The sequence below is a fragment of the Ammodytes marinus genome (assembly GCF_949987685.1).
Source record: "Ammodytes marinus genome assembly, chromosome: 21".
NCBI lineage: Eukaryota > Metazoa > Chordata > Actinopteri > Uranoscopiformes > Ammodytidae > Ammodytes > Ammodytes marinus.
Window position 1 is genome coordinate 1,984,829 of NC_137225.1, and position 17,788 is coordinate 2,002,616.

Genomic DNA, 17,788 nt, shown 5'->3' on the forward strand with positions numbered 1-17,788 from the left:
AATTATTTGAAAAACTCAGTGGACTATTCTTTGGTGAAACCCACCTATGTTCCTCACTGTGTGCTGCTAGTTTAGAGCAACACTGCCCCCTCCTGGCAGGGTCTGACTGTCTCTGGAAGGCTCATAAAAAGATCAGCACTTTCTCCACAATAAAAGCTAATATGGACATAAGGGAGGCATTTAATGATGTGCTATTTGAAGTTCACTCAGTTATAATCACTTCAGTTGACCTTTGGATTTGTTTTTTTATGCTTTTATTTTGGAAAACAAGCACTGTGCATCACTTCCATAGGAGGGGATTTGTCTACATGTCCAGTGTAAACAGGACAAAAGACAAACAGATCGTTTGACTTAAGAAAAAATTAAAATGTTTAAAAAAAAAAATTCAATGTACATATGGGCAGATGACTTATATGTTAAGAAAGGCTCAGGACTGTCAGAGTATGATTGATGAGAGAATTGCCCAATAAACAGACAGACCCCATATAGCTCAATATATACCTACTCACGCCAGGTTGGGTTTTGTAGACTATATAGGAACCAAATGAAAGAGAAATGTTGGCCCTGTTTTTAGTTGTAAGATGAGGTTATAGGGGGTACATTGTTTAAGAATCAGTGTATACTTCCTAACTGGACAGGTTGATATCCCAGAAGTGTGATTGACTTGGAGTTGCATTGGTATGATTAAGTACTCCCTTTATTTTTGAGCTGTGTATTTAGGTCCAGTTCTTGTATGGATGTTTGGGATTTCACTCAACTGCTTACATTGGATAATTATGTCTACTTTTTGTTTTATGAAAATTAGTTTTGATGTTTTTAAAGGGTATTGAACATGGATTGATTTGTGATTGAAATGAAAACCCAATGAGTCATGAGGTTAAAACTATTTATATTAACCCGCTGTCCCAAACACACGGTCAATGAGAAAATACAGCTTTTTGTTCAGGACCACAGGTGGCCTTGCTCATTCTGTGAATAAATGACTTCTGACAAAGTAAAACATTTCCCATATCCCTCATGAAAGAATGACATCAAAGGGATCTCCTTTATATGAAAGGAAAATGAAAGCAGCTGGGGTGTCTGGGCTCTCATTGAACATTGGGTGTTGCTCAACATTTGTGCTCAACATCTCTTTTACACAAAAAGCCCTATCGGACCCCAATGAAGTCTCGGAGACTATGACCTGACATAGGATCTTTGATTTTCACCATTCCCTATATAAATGGAGTTATCAATGCTCCATCCCCTGGGACACTCCCCCAGCCCCCACTAAGGCTGGCCCGAATTATTCAAATATCCAAGTATTCGTTTGTTAAATTAGTATTCGGAGCTCAATTCAGTATTCGGAATATATATATATATATATTTTTTTTTTTGCAAAAGTAGCTCAAACTGCAACATATTTTTCTCAGCAAATAATATTTAGATATACAAGTTATAAAACAATTGTAAAATGCAAATAAGACGTTAATTTAAAATATGTTTTCGGATTATTTGAACTTTGACCTACTTTTTTTTAACCTTTATTTATACAGGTATATCCCATTGAGTCCGAAGACTCTTTTGCAAGGGAGACCTGTTCCCATTTACACGTTACAATTCACACACACATTCATACACCGATAGCAGGCTAACTATCGACATTCACACGAGGCAAGGTGGGTGAAGTGTCTTGCCCAAGGACACAACAACTATGACACAGGTGGCAGGGCGGGGATCGAACCTCCAACCCTTTGATCATCGGCCGACCCGCTCTACCACCTGAGCCACAGTCGCCCCTTTCAAAGCACAACCGGTGATATCAGCTGTAGGCGACGTGATGTTACCAGAGTGAGGCAAACTAAAAGCAGCATCAAGCGCAGTTGGGAGAGAGAGATGGAGGAAGAATAAATGATGTGTTCCTCTTAACGATACCACAACATTAGCGCGATTTTGGAAGAAAAAATTGTGCTTGGCGTAATGCTAATGATTCGAGTTCGATTCCCACCCGCGGTGCATGTCACTCCCCTCTCTGCCCCATTTCACCTCTGTCTCTCTGCACTATCAAATAAAGCATAAAAATGCCCAAAAAAAAATATCTTAAAAAAAAAAAAAAAAAAGTTAGAACAGAGTCCAAACAATTTGTCTTTGTAAACAGATGTACAGTATGTCCTCACAACATGAGTAAACCAAGTCCCCACACAGACTCACACTAACCCACTTCTTCATTAAGTATCAGCTGGGTGAGGGGGGGATACACACACCTGGAAATCTATATACACACATTCATGACACACACAGACGCAATCCCTCGAGTACAAAGCACCAATTAATAGTTGTGTCCTTCGCACACACACACACACACACACACACACACACACACACACACACACACACACACACACACACACACACACACACACACACACACACACACACACACACACACACACACACACACACACACACACACACACACACACACACACACACACACACACACACACACACACACACGTTACTCCTGACATTTTAAAGCAGGTTGTAATCTAGAGAGGATATGGGAATTTTCATTAGATAGCGATTAGCTGCTAGGCTCACAGTGTAAATATTATTGACAGCTTCTTATTCCCAGTGAGCTGAGGCCTGACTTCCAGCCAACAGGCCCTGGGTATCTGGATAATCCCTGTCTGCTCCTCTATATGAGCTGCAGGAGGGCAGGCTGTATCCAGGCTTTATTACACCTAATCTCTGGGAAACTCACTGGAGAGGGAAACACAGGATGGTGTGTGTATGTGTGTGTTGAATTGCACTTACTGCTTCTTGTTGGTCCACTTTTCTGGATGCCAGGGCCTCGTTCTTGGCTTCGAACTCCGCCTGAATGTTGTCTCTCCGTCTCAGCACAGCCTGACACACAACAGAAAAGACTTACTGAAGTTAAAATGAATCCAACATTTAATTTTTTTTTCAGAACAGCTTCCGCGAGCGGACATGCTTCATCGCGAGGAGCATTTCTCACCGTGCTGTGAGTGACGAGCGCGAGCATGGCCCTCTCTAGGCGCGCCTGCACGAGTGATCAACACTCGCTCACGTTTCACAAACTGATCGCTCTTTATGTCAAACTATTTTTGAATGGCAATGCAATGCATTTCTTTTTGAATGACACAGGATCTAGCAGCATTGTCACGAGCAGGCTGACGATGACGCAGCGGCCGCCTGCATTCAATGTGTGGTAGCGCATCAACACTACTTTAGAACTGCTCTACCGGTTACACGGTTGAGTCAAAATCCATATCGTAGCGCAACTTCATACCGGTGTACTTCCTATACCGTTTATACCATATTTCTATATTTAAAAACTAAAATCTGAAATAAGTGTGATACAAAAAAGTATTGTTTTAATGTCAGTAATCATCTGGCAAAGTTTCATGACGATATCTGTAGGTTAGTTCAGTTTACCCTATTCACCTGCAAGCGTCTCTACTTGATGATACTAACCGCACTGCCTGAAAGTCTGCTTCAGCGTTGACACTTCTTTAAGGAAATCTGTTTCTGGGAAATGTTCCGAACATTTCAGAGATAAAAGGTGTTTGCAAAGTGTGAACCTAAATGCAGCTGACAGGGGGAAGTGTTACTAGCAGAAGATAAGGAGTGAGTGTGTGCAGACAGGGGAGGTCATGCAAAGCTGTGAAAGAGAGTGAAAACAAATGCATAATGCCTCGTTTCCACCGAGTAGAGCGGGTCGGATCGGAGCGGTTCGGTCCGGGTAGTTTGGCTTTTCATTTGCCAAAAGTTGGGTAGGGTACGGTTTAAGCGCACCAAACCGCTCCTAATCTCAGTACTCCTCTGTTGGGGTACTAGCCGCCTGAAAGGGTGCCTAAAAGGCGGAGCTACACACTGCCTTCATTTGATTGGTCGAAAGAATAATTTCCGCCATGTGTAGTCATCTCGGCAAGAGTGAAGATAGTCTTGTGTTTTGGCGAAAATGTGAGCACAGCACTGTTTATTGTGTGGTGTTTTTCCTCGTCAATAAATTAATCAGTTGGTTACACTGTGTCCCATAGTCACGTAGCTGCCGCAGCCAGCACTGTTCGCTCACTGTCTCTATGACATCAGAGCTGCCAAGTCTCACTCTTTGGCCGTGAGACACACGCAAATCAACCAGTTCACACTCTCACACGCCACACCTCAAATTTCTCACGCGGAGAAATTAATCCCCAAAATAACATTTGTTTTGCGGACTTTTATTTTCAAATTCTTATTTTGAAAAGCTAACAGACATGATTGCCGTGACTTCTTTGTTCTGAACGCGCGTTAACGTTATGCTTTGATGTGCACTGTGCATTTGAAGCGGGAGGCGAGCATGGACATATAAAGGAGGCGAGCCCCCTACCTGCACCTTCTCTTCCGAGGTGTGTGTTGATAGCCTGCCAAGTTACCGCTGATAAGAATTGTGTCCCCGCCGGCCGGTGAGCGCGCGTGCATCAAACATATTAACCCTTCAATCTCACTCAAGTAAATTCAGAAGATCTTTGGATCGTTTTGTATATTGTTTTTGGTAATTTAGTTTGAAAATTAGGTTTGCAAAGTAACAAATGGCTCATCCGCCAATAAAAATGCTTTTTTTCTTCTGTGTAATGAACTGTAGCCTATGTATTGCACATTTATAGCACTTTTCATAACACAAATCAAGGTAGCCTAAGAGGAGGGACCAAGTAACCCAGATGTTTTATTTTAGCCTAGTAGTTTGCATTGGTGTTGAATTGTTCCCTAATTTTTTTCTTCTTTGAATAAAGCCTAATGCTGCCAGTAAAATACCACCAGCCACTCAACCCTCAATAGTAGACATGATATAGAATAATTACCTTTATTACAGTTTAACCAAATGTTTTAACAATAGGCTACAGGAGATATTTGAAAGCACTACACATGCATTGTAGGCTATTCAATTAAATTTGTGTCAGCGAAACCGTGAATGTTCTCTTTTACTTTACATAAAAATGAATGCAGAAAAGGCACACATTGCTTCATAAAAATTCCCCAGAATGCAGGAAATTAAGTGTTTAATGCTCAAAATTTTTTGGGGGGGGAACCCCAGACCCCCACTTATAATATGTCCACACCCAATGTTTAATTAAAACCTGTCCTACGACTTTGCAATTCATGAATTCGTTTTTTTTAATAAGATTGTCTCTGTGTGTTTACGCCATAAATATAGTAAATCACAACAACACGGGGGGAATAAATAAAGAAGCGGCTGGTTTGACCAAGCAAAAACGAGAGACCGCTGGCTTGACCACAGTTGCTCCACAGCCCGATAGTTTGACCCACATTCTGGCGGCGGCTATCGCAGTCCAGCCTAAACCCCGCCCTACCAGTAAGGGTAGGGTCGGCGGTGGAAACACCACCGAGATTCTTAAAAGTGAGCTGTCCCGCTCTGAGCCGCTCTGACCCGACCCGCTCTACTCGAGGCATTAGTGTCTCAATCAAACACTCTGCTTATCTCACCCTAGCTCTAGGCCGCCAGTCAATCTGTCCACACCACTTTGCTCCTGACACAAATGTCTACTATTGGATTGATTGGCACAATGTTCTCCACAGTGGTTTGTGTTTCGTAGTTAGTGAGTCCTATTGCCTTTATTCATTTCTCTCGCTCTTAAAGAAAATTGTGCATTCTCATACTAGCTATAATACTCACACATTTTATGTCTGTGTGGGGGCTTCAATATTTCGTAAAAGTATAGTTATGCAGTTAGGCTATAGCAGTTGAAAAACCGCCGCGGGTCAAATTGACCCTGTGGCGGTTCTAGTATTAAACGTTTATCTGACGAAAGAGCACAGCATGTCACATTACCTTGGATTGAGCACTGCATTTCTTTGGCGTATTTTGTCTAAACTACAGTTATTTATTTAGTTTATATAGCCTATTTATTTATTATTCTCTGTGTATCTAATTACTTTTTTTTTTTTTTATATTTTTTTTTTTTAAGATTTTTGCTGCAGGGCCCGGGGGGCCCAGGCCCTGCAGCAAATTTGTTTGTTTATTTGATGGTTCCTGCTAGGGGTGTAACAAGTACACGTGTACCGAAATGCACCGTACCACAATACGTAATTATGACGTAAATATGCCAAATGTACAGGCTTGTTTTGATTGCGGTAAGAAACTTGCACCTTTATTTGAGAAGTATTTTATTTATTGGAGACCTGGGTTGTTTGCAGCAGTATTTTCTTTTTTATACTGCAAAAAAACCTAAGGGCTGCAATTGTATTTGATGCTGCACACACATGCTGTTTTTTTTTTGCATTTTTCCTCTTAACCGAGAACCGTACGGTACAGAACCGACTTCTGTGTACCGTTACACCCCTTAGTTCCTACCTAACTACAGTGACATGTCTCGATGAATGTTTGTAACGCCATCAGATGTGGAAATCAATAAACAAAAGTGAAAAAAAAAGAAATCAATGTGAGTGTTGTGTCACCTTGAGGGTCTCGGCACACAGTACATACTGGTGCAGGGCGGGGACCAGGACTTGAGACAGATGCTGGATCTGCTCCTCTGTCTGTGCACTACAGCGCTCCACACAGCCAGCCACGCCCGCCAGAGGCTCGCCAAGCTCTGCCTCTAGTGCCGACCACTGGCTGTAGGTAGGGCTGTACTGCTTCAGCTCATCCACATACTCTGGATGGAAATACAGCACACGTTCATACATTTATTATTTCATCTTATTTTATTGTTGCTCTTTTTATTGTATTTTATGTACTTTATTTAAATTGGTATATATATATATATATATATATATACAGTGTATATATATATATATATATATATATATATATATATATATATATATATATATATATATATTACATTTTTATCCTATTTTATTTCTCTGTTCATTATACGTTATCCTTGTAATTGTGTTTATTGTGTATGCTCGTCGTCAATGTAAATGAGGGAAACCTCAGTTTCTTTCAAGTGAAAATAATAATAAAAATATACATACATAGTATTTTTTTTATAAAATGAAAAAAAAGACTGTATCCAATATCGGTTTCAGTAAAAACACTGGACTCTTAATATGTTGTGACAAACAGAGCTTCATCTCATTAAAGGCAGTCAGTGATTCTGGAGAATGTTTATTGACAAATCACTTTCTGTCAACATCAGTGAATATCTCACAATTCGTACATTCCCCTAGTATAGGGGTAGGCTGTGTATTAACACAAGTTTTCTTTTTTCAGCGCACACACACAGTACAGACAGGTAAGCAAACGGCGAGGAGATATTCTCTGATTTTGACAGACAGCGATTTTGCCAACACACGTTCTCCTGAATGGCGGACTCCACCTTTAAGGGGCTGCCTCCTGCAGTACCTCTCTCCTCCTTGATGATCCTGTGTGTGACCTTGTCCACAGAGCAGATCTTGGTGCTGAAGTCCTCCACATACTGCTGTATGGAGGTGAACTCCTCGGGCCGGCTCCTCACACCGCGCACAGAGGCAGCCACGGCCCGCACCGTCTCCCCCATCCTGCTCAGGAAGCCTGGGCCCTGTTTCCTGTGAGAGGAGAGCTCCTGAACCACACACAGACATACAGACACAGACACAGACACATATATACACACACACCAAGGCTGCCATTAACACAACTGTGCTTTCACGGGAAGAAGACGATTTCTATGCAATTAGAATCCTGACATAATTCAAATCTGAAAAAAAAGAACAAGTTTCAAAAGGCTTGAAACTCTGTGAACACTTGTCATCTTTTGACTTTTTTTGTCAAGTTTTCTAACACAGTTTCAAGCCTGTGAAACTTTTTTTCTTTTAGATTGTGTGTGTGTGTGTGTGTGTGTGTGTGTGTGTGTGTGTGTGTGTGTGTGTGTGTGTGTGTGTGTGTGTGTGTGTGTGTGTGTGTGTGTGTGTGTGTGTGTGTGTGTGTGTGTGTGTGTGTGTGTGTGTGTGTGTGTGTGTGTGTGTGTGTGTGTGTGTGTGTGTGTGTGTGTGTGTGTGTGTGTGTGTGTGTATTTGCATATGTGTGTGCGTGCGTGCTTCACCTCTGCAGTAAGGAAGACCTGGAGGTGCTGGCTGTAGGACAGTATGGGATGCTCAGAGATCTTGTTGAGGAAGTGCTGCAGTGCTCTCCTCCTGGTCTGGATGAAGTCCTCGTTGAATCGTTCCACCATGCCCTTCATAACAAACTTCTCCGGCAGAGGCTGAGGGACAAATCCAGGCCTCAATGAATGGCTGCAGTTTATGGCTTTAGTTTATGTATTAACAATTAAAGGTGGAGTCAGTGATCCTGGGGAATGCTCGTCAGTGAAAATCAGTGAATGTCTCCTCACGATATGCTACCTGTCCTTACTGGTGTTAATACACAGCCTAGGCTCTGCAAACGGGTATGTAAATCAAAAGGGTTTCCTGAATCGCTGACTCCTGACAGCTTTAATGTATTTACAGTCTGGTGCATACATTACACACGTGCTAATAACTCAGTATATTTAAAAATCCAATATTCCAGTTTCAGGTTCAATTTTTATGTATCGTGCTCCAAGAAAAGGAAATAGAAAAACCAAAGGAATCATATGGTAAAAAAAATAAAAAGTTATAAAACTCCAGTGTGCTTTGGAAAATGTCAGCAGTGATGAAAGGTTTATGCGACTTGTGGTTAAAATAGTGTAAAGCTCCAGACAGTGGGGCTGGTCGTAGTGTTGACCCATAGACAGTGTGGGCTGGTCCTAGTGTTGACCCATAGACAGTGTGGGCTGGTCCTAGTGTTGACCCATAGACAGTGTGGGCTAGTCCTAGTGTTGACCCATAGACAGTGTGGGCTGGTCCTAGTGTTGACCCATAGACAGTGTGGGCTGGTCCTAGTGTTGACCAGACCCATAGACAGTGTGGGCTAGCCCTAGTGTTCATAGAGAGCAGCAGAAGAGACCTACATGTACGATGAGTGTTGGATGGTTCTCCTCCAGTCGGCCCCGGAGCCACAGGAAGTCCTGGTAGCGCCGCTGAACCTCATACTCACTGGAGTCAAACTCACTGCGCGTGGTCTGGGGGGGGGGGGGGCACACATCAGCACCAGACAGAGCAGAAAGGTTTACCTGGAAGTTCACCATCTCTACCTGGGGCCTACATCAGTGTTTCCCCCAGAAAAAAATGTAAAAGCTATCATATTAATAACCCCAACTACTTAATAAATTCAGTCAACAAAAGTTGATTACATTTTCTAACAAACAATAGTTGATGTGTCAACAAGCCCATTAACTTATTGCAAAATAAGCTTGAAATATAGCCTATCCTTCCTTTTTCCCCATCCTGACTAAGAAGCAGTCTGAGGCTGCTGTTTTCAGAATCAATTCCCAACCCTTTTTGTAACAAAATTAATGAAAACCCATTAATGAAAAACTTAACCCCAAAACTGCTCCAGGGTCGCTGTACTATGGATACGAAAAGGACACATTTCAGTAACCTTGTGTGGGTGAGTAACCATGTGCAAATCTACATTGCGTGTTAATTGACAAATCAAGAAACATCATGCTGACCTTAGTGAGGACTCTGTACATGATGAAGGTCTCGACGGCAGTGACATGGCTCTCTGGGTTATCCACAGTGATGAAGAGGTCTTTGGTGTGGGCTACAGGCCCCTCCTCATCCTCCTCCAGTCTGTACTGGTTGACCATGGAGCCTGGAGAGTTGGGCATGGTACTCCCATCTGCCAGGGAGGTGTTCTGGACCAATGAGAGACCACAGCACAGTTAGCAGCACATTAGAACTGTTTTACAGCAAACACAAGAAGCTCTACAAGTTTGGACACTTGACCATGAATGTAGTCGAAGGGGACTCTCTTTAAGTTGTGCACCATTAACCACATCTGTACAATTAACTGGATCCCCCCGCCCCTCTCTCTCTCCGACAGCAGCTATTCGGGTGTGTAACTGTTCCTACTTCCATCCATCCATCCATCCATCCATCCATCTATCTTGTGAGGCTGAGTTTGTAGTTGGGACAGTAACTTCCTACGGTCTCATTAGCTACCTGAGAAATGGAGTATATACTGTATATATAATTAATTTGATAAAGTTTTGATAAAGTAGTAGGCTTCGACTGAGATTTTATTTTGATAAACAATGCAGCCCCTCTGTATGTATAATATGACAATTGCAGCACAAAAATGACAAAGATATGTTAAAGGTCATTAAGAAAGTTTGTCCACCAGTGGGCACTCACTGATATTATATATTATACAGAAGGACATTGTGCATCCTGTAAAGTGTTCCTTTGAGTTCATGGAAATAAACCATGGGGTAACGCCTACATTTTAAGGGGCAAATCATTTTCAATGTAGAAGCCTGTCAGTGACTGCTATGACTTTCAAAAGTGAGGGTTTTCAACAGCGATACAATCAAGTTTATCTTTGACTACTAACTCTCTGAGCCATCTGGGCCTAGTGGGCGCATTTTCTATTTGCAAAAACCAGATGGTGTGTGGTGTAAGAACTTGATTGAGGCTAAATACGCTCAGCAAAAAACATAAAAAATTGGAATGGATTAATCCCCAATTAGTCCATCTATTCCCTAAGTGTACAGTCAGTATTACATATTGGATCTGTTGCCTATCTCTTCCCCGGAATTCAGAGCAAATATAGCAGTGATATCAACAGGATCATGAGTTTTGATTTTAAGATTGCAGATTAACATACAAAGCAAAAAAGAGAGTCAAGAGGTCAAAGATTATCAGTGACAGCACTCATTTTACCAGGGGAACGACCGTGCAGGGAATCACAATTCACACCAAATTACAATACCACTGACTGTCTATCCATGGAATAATATGACTGCAATAAAGCACATGGGCAAAGACCAGCCATGAACACATTGTGCCCCTTGTATTTTCATTGTGTAAGCCTGAACACTGGCAGTGTCTGGACATTGTCATGTTTTTATTCACTGATGCTGTCAGCTGTCCAGAAAAGCCTGTCCCATCCTGGCTACCATAGACTACATCTTCTGTCTGTATGACACGTCCAGTTTGTGCCAAGACCACCAAATGACATAATGCTTTGCGACATCAGAAACCTAGTCCCCCACACACAATTCTTACATGGGACAAGTGGAGGCCGCATTCCCACCACCTGTGTCACTTTTAGAAAACAACAATCCCACTTCCACACCTACTTGGGCTGTCCCGGATACCATTTTACAGGCTTTTTGATATAATAGTAAGATAACGCTGTTTTTCAAGCTACAGACCTCAGGCAGTCTAGGCATATATGCTATAAAATAACAGACACAATCATTTTATCTAATACATTTTAATTCCCTTGTACACAATACAAAATATCCGTTCGCTTTCCTTTTGTAGTCCTACCATTCCGTCGGGACTTTATTTCTTCCCGTGCTGGTCAGGAGTTATCACCTGCCTCCTACCCTGTACCGTCTGACTGTTAACATGTGGATGGAGCATAATGCAGCGTATATGCTTGACAGATCTCCATCTTCTGCTGTACTGCTTTATTACAAATTTGTTATTGAATTATTCACAGTGTTGTTATTATTGTCATCGTCTTTTTCATTGACTAAAGATGGAACATGGATAGAAGATTTCTCCACAGATCTTTTCTTTAGCAACAATACTCATAATAAAAATGGTCATAACTAGGATACTGTACATACTATCTAGTGGCAACGTCTGCTTGACTCATTTAATGAACTGCTGTTTTTTTCTGCATTGAAAGGATCCTGTTGAGGCAAACAGCAGTGAACCATGCTTGTGTTGCACGCAGCTCTTTGTCCCATAACACCAGCTAAGCTGCTGAGGTCAGCACAGGATCCACACTGCTCCCACTCTACAAACACACACAGTGACCTCCCTGTGGCAGATAGTGGGCTTATCACCTGACAATATGCAGCAACTAAACGCTTTCAAGAATTAGGGGGGATACATTTTGTTTATCAAGTGACTTCATGTACATAGGCTACTACTATAAAGCTGATTTGTAGTTTATTCATTTATGAAATGTAGGCTAAGTTAAAAAAAATATGTTATGATGAAATTGAATGTGAACTATGAAACTGTTGTGTTTTAAAGTTTGTACATTATTTATTCAGGTTGTTATTCAGTGTTTGTCTGGAATAGAGGATGTTTACATCATGTAACAGAATACTTTCAATACATTTCAAGAGGTTTCACTTTTCCTAGAGACCATGAACGCAGCACAGTCTGCCGGCAGAGCGTTAACGGGAAGAAGGAAAGGCAGCACTATGGTCAACTTTGAACTTTTTGCTCATTCAAAGCAAATGATATGCAAACATTATAGCCACCGCCAGCAGGCTATGTCTTTGTGATCCCCTTGTTATGGTAACAGCCTGATGGAAAGAAGGAAAGTGTTATATTTCTACCTCTGTTTCAAGGTTTACGGTAAATGTCACGTTGAAGTGCAGCGCGAGTGCCGATAGCTCCATATGGCTTTCCTTGCTGCACATATGTGACATTTGAAAACATGTTAGACTATGAGCCAAATGTACCCACACAGCTAAAAATAACAGCTATTCAAATCAGTGGTTCATTAGAAAAAAACAGCTAGGAAGCATGCCAGTATAGCAGCTCAGTTGTTATAGTAACAGTGTTGATGCGGTTCAGTATGGAGCCCTATAGCTACATTTATTTAAATAGTATCAATGAGTAGCCTTACTAGACAACGGACAGACAGTGTCAAGTCAACCTCAGTGGCATCGGAGGACACTGGGCAGGCTGACTTATTCAGAGAAAGCTTTATCAGCTGCTCTTCCTTATTCATTTTTTTTTAAATGTGATGCAATGCAGGGCAAGACAGGTGAATTACATGACGTGGGGGGGGGGGGGGGGGGGGGGGCATGACAATTTAAGTGTTCAAACTTAAGACCTATCAATTGATTTTTGGAATATTTTTCATTTCTTTCATCATGAGTTAAGGTGCTATACTCTGCTGTCCTTATAGTCTCGCAAAGTCTTCAACATGTTTAGCTTTTAAAATGTGTGGAATTGAACTGAGCTAATCTAGTGATATAGGATCTACATAATTGACAACTTTCCTTTAACTTTAGCTCTACCAATTTACTAACTCAACTTATGTACACCAGATTTGCATGTGTAGGCCTACTTGTTGTGATATTTATATCCATTCATTCTCTCTTTGTACATGGTATGCAGTGGATTTATACATTTTGAGTGGAGCATCTTTTCAGTAAGTGAAACATATTCTGTATTTATGTGACTGCTTAGGGCTTGATAGTGTGTATACTGCCAGTAAAGAGCAGAACACACTTTGACTTGAGACAGTGATTCATTTCCATTTGAATGTGTTCAGTTACACCCCAGCACTTATTGATGATTGTCTTACAATAATGACCTGACACTTGTCCCATCAAGTCTGACTGTGGTCTATTGTCTCATGCTTTCAAATAGCTAATGTGTGGCCCTGCTCCACTCAGTGTATTAGGTAGCCTACGCCACAAACAGCCTTGCCATCAATTCACAAAGCTGATATTGTTCAGTTGTTCATGTGTAGATGTAAGGCGAGACACTGCAGGCAAAAACATATATTTTTGTCAATTTTGCTTCCATAACATGTCTTCTTTCAGTCTAAATCAAAAGCCCAAAATGTAAATGTAGATGTTTATTTGACTGAGCCTTGTCTTTATATGTGTCTATATGTTTCTCCTGTACAGCCATCTTTAACGGCCATTATCTAAAATTAGTTTCTCTGAAACTTCCCACAATCGTTCTTGGCACTATTACATTTCTTAGACCTGTATGTAATATCGTTTGATTTATAAAATGATCTTCAATCTCTTCTGTTAAAATGCTGTTGTAAAATGACATGAAGATTTTAACTTTGGCTTTATCCAACTTTTAGATTGTTTGTGTCTCAGGAGACGCAAATGTACGCGCACTGAGACCCTGTTTCCACCTGGCATTAATATGTGGTTCTGAGGAATCCGATCGTTATATGTAAATGTGATATGCTTGTTCACACCTGGCCTTAACAATGCGTCTTCTATGCGCGTTTGCGATCCGGATTCGAATTCCCCGCGCTATATGGAAATCAGCTCGTACATCATTTCCGCTTATACTGTTGTTTTTAAGCGGCGGGGGCAGCAGTGCCCCGCCCTTGCCTAGTCTGACGGAAATAAAAGAAGAAGAAGAAGTGTTGACCATCCACGACCATAGACATTATAAATTCCTTTATAATGTCTATGGTCACCTCGGCAAGAGTCTTGTGTTTTGGCGAAAATGTGAGCACAGCACTGTTTATTGTGTGGTGTTTTCCTCGTCAATAAATTAATCACTTGGTTACACTGTGTCCCACTGCGTAGCTGCCGCAGCCAGCACTGTTCGCTCACTGTCTCTATTATGAGTTGCACCGAGCCGTCTCTGTGTGTTTACGCCATAGTAGTAAATACACGCTCACAACAACACGGGGGGAATAAATAAAAAAGCGGCTGGTTTGACCGAGCAAAAACGAGAGACCGCTGGCTTGACCACAGTTGGTCGAAAGAATCATTTCCGCCTTGTAGTCACGTCGGCTAGAGTGAAGAGAGTCAGTGTGTTTTGGCGAAAATGTGAGCGCGGCACTGTTTATTGTGGTGTTTTTCCTCGTCATTAAATGAATCAGTTGGCTACACTGTGTCCCACTGCTACGATGTCACGAAGCTGCCGCAGCCAGCGCTGTTCGCTCACTGTCTCTATCAGTTGCACCGAGCCGTCTCTGTGCTCTCAACAACACGGGGGGAATAAATAAAGAAGCGGCTGGTTTGACCATGCAAAAACAAGAGACCGCTGGCTTGACCACAGTTGTTCCACACATAGACATTATAAAGGATCCTTTATAATGTCTATGTGTTTACCTGCAACGGTGCGCTTTTATGACGTGAATTGTCGCGTGAATGAGTACGAGTTTCCGCCCAGTCACTCGCCGCAGTTGAGTGGGCGGGGCCTAATGTGTATGAGATACACATACGTGTTTCCACTGTTAATGGGTATGTGGATATGTGGTCTCAAACCACCTCCGAATGTGGATAATTTCTGCGCATTGAGCGTGTTTCCACCTGTAGTTAGCGCGATCGGATCCTAAAAACCACATATTAATGCCAGGTGGAAACAGGGTCTTAGTTAGATATTGTCAAATTTTATTTAAACACTTCTGAAAACATCAAACAAACAAAAAATATGGTTATAGAATGAACAGTTTCCCTATGGTTGTACAGTAGTAACATGAGTAAGCCTATAAGGAGCAGGGAGCCAGACTCAACTACTACTACTACACACTGTCACACACACACACACACACACACACACACACACACACACACACCTTCTTCTTCAGTTGTCCGTCGATTTCGACGATGACGTCACATTTATGCCCTTGAGGATGAAGAATTAAAAGAATCAAAAAGTCCATGGCTCTTGGCTACTTCCGATGGGTTCGTCTGTGGCTGTGCAGTCCTATTCTCCTATTCGTGATCCGCAAATTCGGTTACATACATCACAGCAGAATTCCCCTTGCATAGCGGGTGGTTGATGACGTAGTACCCGCTTTGCAGCTGCTTTGTTTTTTAATTGAGTTGCGTAGGTTACAGAGCCTTTGTGACAGGATACACTCCATTGATGTCGGTCAGAGGCCAATGTCTCCAGCACTAGTGGTTGGATGCCACACAACTTAAGAGAAGTTTTCAAGTGATCTTTGTATCTCTTGCGCTGACCTCCTGCTGTCTGGGATCTCTCCGTATAGGACCTTTCGGGGTAGCCTATCCTGAGGCATGCGGATTACATGTCCTGCCCAGCGCAGCTGTTTTTGGAAGAGCAAGACTTCCAGGGGCTCGATGTTAGCGCGTTCATAAAGTTCAGTTTTTGGGATCCTGTGCCACCACTTCAGTCCACACACACACACACACACACACACACACACACACACACACACACACACACACACACACACACACACACACACACACACACACACACACACACACACACACACACACACACACACACACACACACACACACACACACACACACACACACACACACACACACACACACACACACACACACACACACACATTACAGCCATCTTCACAGTATGTGGCCCATGTTCATTCTGTTATCATCAGCTTTCATCATTTCTGACTAAACAACTTCTCGCTTTGTCTAACACCAGTTTGATCCTCCTATCTGACGTTATGAGAAATACCATGCGTTCCAATACCCATACTCCCAGTACATTCATGTCAAATACAGTATGCCAACATCCTACAGCCAATTATATTTTGCAGTGTGGAAACCAGCATGCTTTAGTAGTATAGTAAAAAGAAAACAAGTATGTGATTTGGAACGCAAGGAATGATGTAGAACATGGCATGTGATCATAACACTGAAAGAAAAATAACTTGTTATATAGGTCTACAGTTTATGTGGACAAATAGCCCAACACCAACACTATAGCCTATACTGACTGTACACTGTAGCCTAACATTCTTTCAAGCAGAGAATGTGCCACCAGAATGCATAGGAAATATCATAAAGTGATTGATTGATTGTTCAATAGACTAGGCACAAAACAAAAGCCTACTCATTGTCTGGTGTCAGCTACAGAAGTAGGCAAATAGGCTACATAATGCTACATAATGCAAATAATCTAACAGCCAAACCATTTCAAGAAGCCATCAGGTAACCAGGCTACTTGTGTTAGTTGGACTGGCCGAATTGTACAGTGAGCCGAGTAGATTTAGTAAAAGTGCTTAAAATCACATGTTTCTGCTAAAGGCTTGCAGTTTAGCAAATACACATTTAAATGACACAGAAACTAAAAAGGAGGTTGGCTTCAGACAGCAACAGTTATAGCAGGGAACAGCCGGGTCCTAAGGTCAGCTCATCAGCTGATCCAGGAAATGTGCAGTTCCCTTTCATTCTCTGTGTGTCAGAATGTGTCACTTAAAAAACTGTCACTCAACACAGAAGAGAGCAACACTTCACAACTGTACAATCTTCTAGTCTAGCAGAGAGTTAAAGCAGTTGTGTTCAAGTACCGGGGGTCAAATCCACGTAGCAAGAGAAAGCCAGTGGCCGTGTTTTGACGCACAGTTGCCCGCCTCTCGCCTGGTTTGTTTTTCCTCTTACCTTGCTGAAAACCTCCAGGTCTTCGTCCTCGTCCAGGTCCAGCATGTGTCCCGGGAAGTCCTCCGTCTGTCCGCTCATCTCTCTCGCTCTCTCTCTCTCAAACTTTTTTTTAAATCACCTGAGTTCATCAGACAGAGCGCAGAGGTAAACTTCTAACCCAAGCACAAACTTCCGAAACAGTCGAGACAAGCTTCACAGCAGCAGCACCAATACGCCTGCACTTCCTGTTAACACGTTTCAAAATAAAAGCCGCGCGTCTACAATCACTCTGTAACAACAGACATGGCAGCCCCGTGCCGGGAAGGACTGATGAGCGGCACAACGTTATTTTCAGAGGAGAGTTTGCTTTTACTTTCTTTTCAAAACCTTTTACAGAACAAATGTGGGATACAGTTTATTTTTCATTTTGAAATCCCAAAATACTATGTAGGTCTACAGGTGTGAAAAAAAATGCATTTTGGCACATTTTTAAGAATGCAATGTACAATTAACAACATGTAAACAAATCATTCTGGTAACTTTCAGAGTCGTGCTAAGAATGACAATGGAACGTTTTTCTAATGACATGAAAAAACTAATGTTGAGATAATGGACGTTAACGATGGTTGTGTAGGAAAAATATATAAACGCAAACAGACAAGGTTTGATCA

At 41.9% G+C, this 17,788-nt stretch overlaps 1 protein-coding gene across 1 annotated transcript in view; it reads right to left on the reverse strand.

Annotated features, from left to right (window-relative positions):
• The window catches only part of snx7 (sorting nexin 7), a 40,824-nt gene extending 23,538 nt beyond the window's left edge, over positions 1–17,286 (reverse strand). Inside the window, exons 1-7 of the mRNA XM_080049796.1 lie at positions 17,139–17,286; positions 9,522–9,707; positions 8,919–9,029; positions 8,034–8,192; positions 7,355–7,553; positions 6,460–6,659; positions 2,797–2,886 (exon numbers count right to left, since the gene is read on the reverse strand). Coding sequence (XP_079905922.1) covers positions 2,797–2,886; positions 6,460–6,659; positions 7,355–7,553; positions 8,034–8,192; positions 8,919–9,029; positions 9,522–9,707; positions 17,139–17,216 — 1,023 coding nt within the window. The 5' untranslated portion in view covers positions 17,217–17,286. The remainder of the gene's footprint in view (positions 1–2,796; positions 2,887–6,459; positions 6,660–7,354; positions 7,554–8,033; positions 8,193–8,918; positions 9,030–9,521; positions 9,708–17,138) is intronic.
• Positions 17,287–17,788: the final 502 nt, after the last annotated feature.